General features: G+C 39.1%; 1 protein-coding gene across 2 annotated transcripts; it reads right to left on the bottom strand.

Annotated features, from left to right (window-relative positions):
- Positions 1-617: 617 nt before the first annotated feature.
- On the bottom strand, positions 618-10,213 carry ITPA (inosine triphosphatase). 2 transcript variants are annotated; one of them, XM_026703387.2, is made up of 8 exons: positions 10,032-10,213; positions 8,809-8,866; positions 8,663-8,727; positions 6,727-6,800; positions 3,377-3,408; positions 2,560-2,675; positions 1,233-1,309; positions 618-848 (listed from the first exon to the last, which is right to left on the bottom strand). In XM_026703387.2, the coding sequence occupies exons 1-8, from the start codon at positions 10,098-10,100 to the stop codon at positions 731-733; spliced, it is 609 nt and encodes a 202-aa protein (XP_026559172.2). In that variant the 5' UTR covers positions 10,101-10,213; the 3' UTR covers positions 618-730. The 2 variants fall into 2 exon arrangements, with proteins under 2 accessions (XP_026559172.2, XP_087786630.1); XM_087930504.1 differs by having other exon boundaries at positions 9,925-10,046.
- Positions 10,214-10,282: the final 69 nt, after the last annotated feature.

Below are 10,282 nucleotides of genomic sequence, written 5' to 3'. Positions count from 1 at the left end.
CCTCTCGGCTACCGTAACAGCGATTTTCGCCCGCTGGGCGGCGGTCTGAGCTGAAGCGGAAGGAAGCGGGGCTGTTGGAGACAGCGAGGTCGGCAGCACTGGGGGGTCTTTCATTTACAGCCTCCTTCTGACCAATGGAAAAGACCGCGCCTGTGTTAAGGGTAAATGGGCCTACGACTCCCTTAAGCCTGGTTTGCTGAACTCGCCACGATCGGCTTGCGGTATACGAATCGGGTGTGCGGTTTCACTTGTATACCGACTAATAGTTACTGGTTTGAGCCCGTGAAGGTAGAACACGCGGAAACAAATATAATGGCTCCGTTATCCTTGTCTGCTTTTTACTTTAGCTCAGTTTTTAATAGTTTTTGATTTTTTAATTGTTAATCATGATTTTTTTTTAAAGGAATTCATTTTAACTTGTAAGCCGCCCGGAATCATTTGTTCTGTGAGATGGACAGCTATTCAAGTTTGTAGCATTATGATAGATGATTTTTTTTTGGGAGGGGGGGGATATTATACAAGCGTTTTAAAAGTCGTCTGGAATTCATCTTTTATCCTGAGTGAACATTTTAATATTTCACCACAAATTTCAGGAACAGTAAGACAAGACACACATCTTAAAAAAAAAAAACTAGGTTTACTGAACATGATTTGTACAGGCAGGAAACATGCTTATGCTTTAATTTCAATTTTATATTTTAAAAAAGAACATTTCACAGATCCACGCAGGTTAACCAGATAGGCTCTCTGCTGGGTTGTGGTGTTGAACAAAATAGGCAGACAGCTCTTTCAAGGCTTTGTAACGATGAGAAATAGAGTTCTTCACAGCCTTGGGCAATTCAGCATATCTGCAAAAAACAACTTAGAACTTCACCGTGACAAACTGCAAAACCTACTCATCTAGAACAGGTAGTATTATAAATGGATTAATTAAATTTACTCTCTATTTCTTGGCTTAAATATTAAGTCCCAAGTTAAGGAATGATTTGATCAAATACTCTTCTTGGGACATATGAGAATTGCCAATGGAACATCTGTACTAAATCCATTATTTTAAATAGAATAAAACAATAGAATAATCCAAATGCCTGCTGTCAATACATTCATAAATATTTAAGGCAAAATTGGTGTTTTGTAGAACAGAGTTTGCACATTTCTTAATACGTGAACATACAGCAGTGACTGGGTAATTTTACTGACCAACTATAACTAATGAGAAAATATTCCCTTACGTCTCTGTGCAGCCTTCTGGCTGGAAGCAAGGATCCCATCCAAAATCTCGAGGTCCTCTTGGTTCAACTATATGCCCCTATAGAAAAAACATATTTGATGTTGAATTTTCAGAGTTGGACCTTACATAAAACATACAGTTCTGAAGGAGCTGGCAGATGTGATCTCAGAACTACTAAATCATATATTTCAAAGATTCTAGACCACCATGGTACACAAGAGGACTGGGAAAAAGTTCCCATCTTCAAAAAACCAAAAAGAAATGGATCCAGAAAACTATAGATCTATCAGCTGACAATATGGGAAAATTCTGGATTATATAGGCAATGGTAATCAAAGCAATGAATTTGTGAACACCCAGAGAAAAGCAAAGTTATAACCAGACATGGATTTGTCAAAAACAAATCAGAAATCTTATTTTATGACAAAGTGACTATGTTAGTGGACTAGCAAAATGCTGTGGACATCATTTACTTGGATTTCAGTGAGGCATTTGATAAAGTAGACAACTACTACTAGATTAAGATAGAAAAATGTGAATTAGACAGCATCATCACCAGATGGATAGGTAACTGGTTGATCAGCTGCACTCAATATGTAGTCCTTAATGGAACTGTATCTACAGGGAGGGAAACATGCAGTGGGGTATCTCAAGGTTCTGCCTTAGGCCCACGACTCTTCAATATCTTCATAAACAATTTAGATGAGGGGATAGAAGGGGAACTTATCACCCAGCAACTGAGCAAAGAACCAGTTGCTAAATTGTTTTGAAGCCCACCTCTGGATAATACCATTACCCTTCACTTCCAACTCAATTCAGAAATGTTGAATAAGTACAGCTACTTTTATCAAGCAGTGATAATTCTCTTCACCCATTCTAGTAGAAGTACACTCACAACTAAGCAGGCAGCTGCATGGAGTGACAATAATTAAATAACTGAATTGGAAACCAGGAAGCTCCATTGCGGGCATTGTTGAGATAGGAATTAGAAACAAGAAGCTGTGTAGCAGACTCTGCTGTAAATGTACATAGAAATATATCCCACTACCTGTACTATCAATCACATTACTCCTGCACAGCAAACCAACCAACTGATCTTCTTTCATTCCTTCTCACCTATTTATACTGTTTTTTATTTGTCATTAAATAATTCTAGTTACTTCTCCCCATAATAGGACTAGCCTACTGTTGGGCACTACTCAAAAATGAGAGCACTTGGACTATGTTTAAGATGTTATGTATGAATGCTGAAAGTGGCTGTTATGCTAAGAAAAGGAAATTCCTCAGGTCATTTACTAACACAGGTAATTCCACATTGTCATACATACTTGAGTCTGGCCTTTGAATAACTTTACAGGATCATCTGGATTTCCAGTGCTGAAAGCAAAGGTGCAGAGAGCGTAAGCAGATTTATCTTCAAATCCTGCTAAGAGTTTGTGGAGACCTAAGCAATAAGAAAAAAAAGTCATAATTTCTTCTTTAGTAAATTTTGCTTGACAGAAGAGGAGATGTATAGGACACAAAATGGCAGTTCACATATTTTGGTTTTAATCCATATGTCTGACATGTTTGATATATATCAAACAAAATCAATAGGACTACTACGATAGCTTTTCTATTCTAGGTCTAGGACATAATGCAGTTAAAAATTCAATGAATTTTCTGTTCCTGTATATGTGCTTGTGGCAGAAGAAATGTTTTAAACATATATTTAAATAGATGATGTCAATATAATTCAGGTTTATGAAGGCTAAATCAGATCTAAGATATGGAACATTAGGATCAATTCTGCCAAATAGCTACTTTAATATGAAATCAGACAAAAACTTGTTAGTACTTTACAAGTTATCCTAGCTTTCTACTGGAAAATATCATTGAAAGAAGAATGGAACAGAACAGAAAGGATCTGCAAACACAAACCAAGAAGAAGAGAAGGGTAGCATATAGAACACTGAAAAGTAAAATCATCAGGAATAAAAGGATCCTATTTTAAAAGGGAAACAAAAAAATGTACCGAGTGCATAATCAATATGGATTATGGCAAGGCCAGTGCTATCAAAACAGCATCGTTCCACATTTGAGTAACACATTAATTAATGAAGGAAGCCGCACAATCTTAGAAGGAAGTTTATATGAAAGAATTACCTTCTGGCTTTAGCTTTTCTAGGAACCATTTTCTGAAACACAAATACAGGCACAAATCATATTTTTCACTATCACAAGAATAATAAAAACATCTGAACATCATTCAACACGCAAGGCAAGACCAAAATTATCTGTTAAATAAGTTACCAAATATTTAATCCAAACAACTCCATTTTTTTTAACAAGAGTTCCAAGAAAATGTGTACTTTAAAGTAGTACTATTAAAATCTCGTAAAAACTAATGAACAAAAATAAAAGAATACGTAAAATACAGCAAAGATATAAACATTAACAGTGAAAACATCAGTTCTGAAATCGCAAATCTTGTTCAGCAAAACTGATACCATAATGGCATGCTTGCACTTTATTATTTGCCTTATCAGAAATACAAGAAATCAAAACATAAAAAGTTCCTTAACAAGAGTGTATAGTAGATCCCTCTTATCTTCTTGCATCACTCTATAGCCATCACTCTTCATACTGCTCTGACTCATATAGAACAGTGGGATGGCTATGTGGGGATGCTTTTTGTGGACTTTAGTTCTGTGTTTAACACAAGTCTTCCATGTAAGACTAGTGTCTAAACTTCTGGACCTTGGGCTTTAATTCAGTCTGCCTTTGGATTATGGATTTCCTGTCTGGCTGCTCACAGGGCATCAGATTAGGTAATCATACCTCTTCAGCCCTTATTCTTAACAATGGTACACCACAGGGTTGCGTGTTGAGTCCCTTACTCTATACTCTTTATGTGCATGACTGCGTTTCCCACTCACGTTAATAATACTATTGCTAAATTTGCAGATGATAAAACAGTGGTGGGACTTATCTTGGGTGGGGGGGTGGGGGATAAGTCTGCCTACCGAGATGAGGTAGACCGGTTGCTTTTGTGGTGTGGAGACAATAACTTGGTCCTCAATACCAATAAGACCAAGGAGTTTATAGTGGATTATAGAAGGAACAGATCAGACATCCAGCCCTTGCTTATCAATGGAGACCGAGTGGAACAAATGACCAGTTTTAAGTTTCTGGGTGTAACCCTAAAATCGGATCTGACCTGGGGTGCCCACATTGCAGCCCTGGTCAAAAGGGCCCAGCAGAGATTATACAACCTGAGGCTTCTCAGAAAACAACTGAATGAGAAACTGCTGGTGACCTTCTACCGCAGCACCATAGAGAGCATTTTACAATACTGCACCTCTGTATGGTTTGCCAATTGTACAGTGGCAGATAGGAAAGCACTCCAGAGGGTTAATGTCATTGCCCAGAAGATCATTGGTTGCCCTCTCCCCTCTTTGGAAGAGCTTTATAGCTCCCGCTGTCTTAAGAAAGTTCAAAACGTTCTCAAAGATCCATCTCATCCTGGGAACCCTTTTTTTGAACTATTACCATCTGGCAGATGGTACAGAATAATAAAAACAAAGACAAATAGACTGAAAAACAGCTTCTATCCCAGGACAGTAGCTCTTTTGAATTCTGTATAATGCAGTGTTGGTGTGGGGTCGGGCTTTTCTGGTTTAATGTGTGAAGGGTGAAGGATGTGTGTGGGGGTTTATTGTCATGGTCATGATGTGCACTGAAGATGGTGTTTGATTTTGTTGTACGAAGTGTAATGACAATAAAGTAAACTAATCACAATGGGAACTAAAACAAAATGCAAGCACATGAATACAGCATTTCTTATTTAATAGCCCAGCTGGATCAGGCCAAAGATCATCCAGTTCAAAATTCTGTGCCATACTTTGGCCAATGACATCCTGTTTCGATATTCACACCTGGGTGGTGGATGACAGTCACTTCTCAGTAACCAATATTTAATCCATGTTGCCCATGATTCAGTGGGTGTAAATGGTCATCAGTATCAGGAAGGATCAATATACTTCTCTTCTGTGAAACTGCCTACTCCCTTTTAAAACTGTCCAATGGCTGCCATTAATACAATAGTTGGCAACAACCTTTGCAATTTATGTGTTGTGTACAAAGGCATTTTTCTTCTCTCAGTATTGAATCTTCCTACATTTAGTTTCATCGGATGACCTCAGGTTTTAATAGGGTGAGGAGAAAAACATTAGTTTATCTCTACCATCTATATTATGCATTGTTTATATACTCCATGTTTCTTTTTATTCTCCTTTAGTTCAAATGACAGAGCCACAATCAGAATAGTCTTTCCTCACAGAAAAGTAATTGTGATTTCCTTGTTTTCATACCTTTTCTAATTTTGTCATTCACTCATTTTTGTGCAATTATGTCAGTCCTGTTACTTGACAATTACCTGGACAAGTCCTGGTGATTTCTTGGTAAGGGTTTTTTTTTTTTAGAAAATATTTACCATGGCAGTCATCCTAGAGTTTAAAAAGAAACTAAAGTCACCTAATTAGCTTTGTGCCTAAGGCAGAACTAAAATTCATGGTTTTCCATTTTCTAGCCTAGTACCTTTAGTCCTATACCAAACTGGGTCTCTAATGTTGTAATATCCCTTTTTCATTTCATTTCCTTTTTCTCTCAGAAATGTTCACAACACTGAACTATACAAAGGAGGGAGGAGGTTTTCTAATAGTTCTAAATATCAAAGCACTCAGGAAATAACACATATCTAGACCTCTGCTTTTCTTTTGTATGTATGTAATAGGGATGCAAAAAAGACAAAACTTTCAGTCTAGATCAGGGGTATCAAACTCAATTTCATTGAGGGCTGCATCAGGGTTGGGTTTGACCTCAGAGGGCTAGAGGGTGGGGGTGGCTCTGGTGGACGTTACACAGGACCGTACCTCTACACACATGGTTTTATATACTTATAAAAATAGAAAGACGTACACTTCTGTGATTTTGTTTTTCTAATACGTGATCACCTTATGAGAGAGAGATTAAATCAAGAAACATTCCATAGGAAGACTAGAATTATAATTTATTTACACAGGCGATAGTAGCAGAATCCTGAAAGCCTGAAAGGTAAAATACTTTACCTTTCCTCCCTTTTATAACCTTCCGAGCCAAGGACGGCCTCCTGCAACACTCCCGAGGCCACGTTTTGGGCCCAGAAGGCCTCCTGCAGCACTCTGGCGGCCAAAACTGGTTGTGGGGGGACACATGCGTTCCCCCCGCACTCTATTTTTGCTAGCAGAGGCACCATGGGCTGGTCCTTTGCTATTTCTAGGCTGCTCGTGGGCCAGATCTAAGCACCACGCAGGCCGGATCTGATCCGTGAGCCTTGAGTTTGACACCCTTGGTCTAGATAATTAAGATAAACAGAAATTCCTTTATGCCTAATGTTCCTTCTCTCCTCACCTGTTTACCTCTAACCTGCAATTATCAGCTATCAAATCTCAGCAAATTACTGGAGTCCAACTTACATATATGGCCCTGGGAGACCTCCAAGAGCAGTGAAACACAAACAGGTATCTTCTACTATAACTGGTCCCTGAATCTGTTAAAGGAAAATAATAATAAAACAACAAAAGAACAATGAAAGCCTAAATTAATTTTTGGATGTAGTTCCACATATTGTAAATAAAGCTTTCCAAAAATCGTAGGCAATTTCCATCCCAAGTTAACATCTGCGGCTCTGATAGCAATAATATAAAGATTCATTGCAGAAACCGTTGTTAGGAATGTATATAATATAGATGCCAAATGGAAATAAACAGAATGGCCTCATAGTTGGAGCTCTGCATTTTAAAAATGTAATCAGAGCTAATATAATGTTCCAATATTTGAAGGGCTGCCACAAAGATGAGCGGGTCAACTTATTTTCCAAAACAACAGAAGGCAAGAAAAGGAAACAATGGATGGAAACTAATCAAGGAGACAAGTAACCTAGAACTAAGGATAAATTTCCTGACAGTGAGAACAATTAACCAGTGGAACAGCTTGCCTTCAGAAGTTGTGGCTGCTCCATCACTGGAGGCTTATCTGAAGTGGTATAGGGTAGCGGTCACCAACTGGCGGGAGAAAATTTTCGTGGGCCGCAGAGAAATGTCACTCCCAGAGCACACACACACACCCCAGCAATTAACCCAGGCTGTGCAGGAACACAAGGCTGCGCCGCCCATATGGCCTCCCTGCCCACTCACTCCTTACCCAGCAAACTTGCCTGCTAAATTGCTATTTTCCCTTTTTTTCCCCAACCATCGGCTGTTCTGCTGGGCGGGATTTAGATTAGCTAGGAAGCAGGAAATGGTTGGATTTCTTGCTTTCTAGCTAGTCTTTAGATCTTCGGCTCTGCTTTTAAGCACAGCTGAACCTCCCTTAGGACTGTAAGTTCTATTATTCAGTGCAGACTCACAGCAAGCAAATTTTATGTGACAGACTCAGGTAGCCGATGGCAGATAGATCACTGAATGATTCTGTGAGCAACTCAACCTGCCTGCCTGCTTTGCTCATTATGTATGTATGTATGTATGTATGTATGTATGTATGTATGTATATGTATGGCATTCAGCTTTGTTTGGGTATTTTCCCACGTCATTGTAGTTGTGCTTTTAAAGTTGTAGCAACGTTTCGGCAGAATCTCATCTGCCATCATCAGGCTTCTGTACTGTGTTCATCTGTGAGTCAGACTGTGAAAGTCTGTGAAAGTCTGACTGTATAGAAAGTCTGTATAGAAGCCTGATGATGGCAGATGAGATTCTGCCGAAACGTTGCTACAACTTTAAAAGCACAACTACAATGACGTGGGCAAATACCCAAACAAAGCTGAATGCCATACATGTAAGTACCCGCGAAAACTTGAGAATGTATGTATGTATGTATGTATGTATGTATATATATATATATATTCAATATTTACATAAATGGCGTGTTGTGAGTTAATTTTGTGAGTTTGCTTGCAAGCAAATTTTATGTGACAGACTGAACTAGCCAATGGCAGATAGATAGATCTCTGCTTTACCTGATTTTGGGTAAAAGTTGCTCTATTTTAATAAAAAAAAATCAATATTTATATAAATATTTATAATATTTACATACAAGCCATACCCAGCCAGTCACATGACCACCAAGCCATGCCCACAAATTAGGCCACGCCCACAGAACAAATTAGTGGTCCCTGGGATTTAAAATTATGAGTTTATTGATCCCTGAGGTCTAAAAGGTTAGCGACCCCTGATATAGAGTTCATGTGTACTTTTTTGACCCTATAGCCAAACATTAAACGTTCTTTCTAGAGTCAGAACCGCTTGTACCTCTATGGAATATACAGCAAAATTTATCTGAGCATAAATTATAAAATCTCCCCAGCTTTCTGAGTTTCTTATTGCCTTAGGTTATGAGCTAAAGGAATATTTCAACCTGCTTAGCTGCTTCCAGGCACTTCTGTATAGAAATATCATCAGGCTCCCCTTGGTACTCAGGTACTACAAAAGTTTAAAGAAAAGTACAGTTAGTGGTGAACAGTAGTTTGCTAAGATACCAGACAAATGGAAACATGAACTCACAGTCTATTTTCTTTGCAACCAATTTGTATGGGAAGGAGTCACCTAGAATCTGAATCACCTACAAGATAAAGAGAAGTAGTTAGTTTTGAATACTGGTAAGCTTTCACAAGTTACATCTCAACTATCTTGCACAACGTAGCAGTCAATTTACTGCGGGCTATGTTTCTCTAAGAAACCCAAATGCCACATTTGCATTTCATATTTCAGAAAATTATTAAAAACTTCCTACTTCATCAAGAATTCATCTACACTGATTGTTGGCACTCTTTTATGCATGTAGGTTTTTTTCTGCTTTGCTTTTATTTTCTTTTACACTGCCAAGGGTTTTTGTCAGAGGTGGTATTCAGCAGGTCCTGGAGAAGCGGTAGCGGAAATTTTGAGTAGTTTGGAGAACTGGCAAATACCATCTCTCACAGGAGATTTTACAGTATCCTTCCCCTGCCCTGCCCACCAAGCCACGCCCACAGAACCTGTAGTAAAAAAAATTGAACCCCATCACTGGTTATTGTTACAAGTATAGGATAAAGCCATTTTTCTCAGGTGGTGGTATTTCTGGACTGACAGTTCCTAGTGACATCAATCAAAAACAAATTTCCCACTAGATTATTTTCTGGATTTAAACATATAAAAGTGGGGAACACAACAGTGCTACAAACTGAAGGTACTTTGGCTAAAGCCATATAATGGATGGCTTAGAGTTAAAATATCTTTACTTTCCGCCAGTATTTGCTAGGATTGCAAATATTCAAACACCAAGCCAATAGAAAAGAGGTACATAAGTCTTGGTTGTCCAGACTTTTGCAACTCAGAATAGCTAATCCAAGCATTTCAGAATTTTTTTTTGCGCTGAAGCAATCAATAACCACAATTTTCATAACCAGTACATTCATGTTCTGCCTATTTGTGACTCTTTGTGGAAGATAGGTAGAAATCCCAACTCTTGCAAAGGCTGGCCCGTTTATTCGTTAGTGAAAAACAGCGTTTCTGAATCTCAGCCATTTAAGAGGTGTGAACTCCAACACCCAGAATTCTCCAGAACGCTGGCTAGGGAATTTTGGCAGCTGACGTTCATACATCTTAAAGTTGCTGAGATTGAGAACGCTGGCCTATAAGTACCAAGTTCATCATTCGCAGATGAACAGAAAAACAGCTAAACGCTAGCCGGTGTCATCACCCATCCGCTTTGTAAACGACGGCAGAAAGCCACGGAAGCCGCTGCCCACCTCCTCCAGTTTCTTCACGTTTCCGGTGACAAACACCACGCTTCGGCCGGCCGCCGGTATCATCGCCATCGTGCCCTGACGCCTGCGCAGTTAGCCAATCATGACCTCCTCAGGGTTCCCCTGGGCACTCCGAAGACAAGCTTTGAAAGGTATACGAGGAATCACGCTGAAGAAGGGCGGAACCTATCGCAAACTCTGAAATCCACTGGACGTAAAAATCCAAGATGGAAGCTTTGGCCAGCCAATGAGCT

Source organism: Pseudonaja textilis, chromosome 3 (genome assembly GCF_049901715.1).
Source record: "Pseudonaja textilis isolate UNSWEBS1 chromosome 3, rPseTex1.2, whole genome shotgun sequence".
NCBI lineage: Eukaryota > Metazoa > Chordata > Lepidosauria > Squamata > Elapidae > Pseudonaja > Pseudonaja textilis.
The sequence above is the reverse complement of the archived record's forward strand: the minus strand, read 5'-3'. Positions and strand labels throughout refer to the sequence as shown.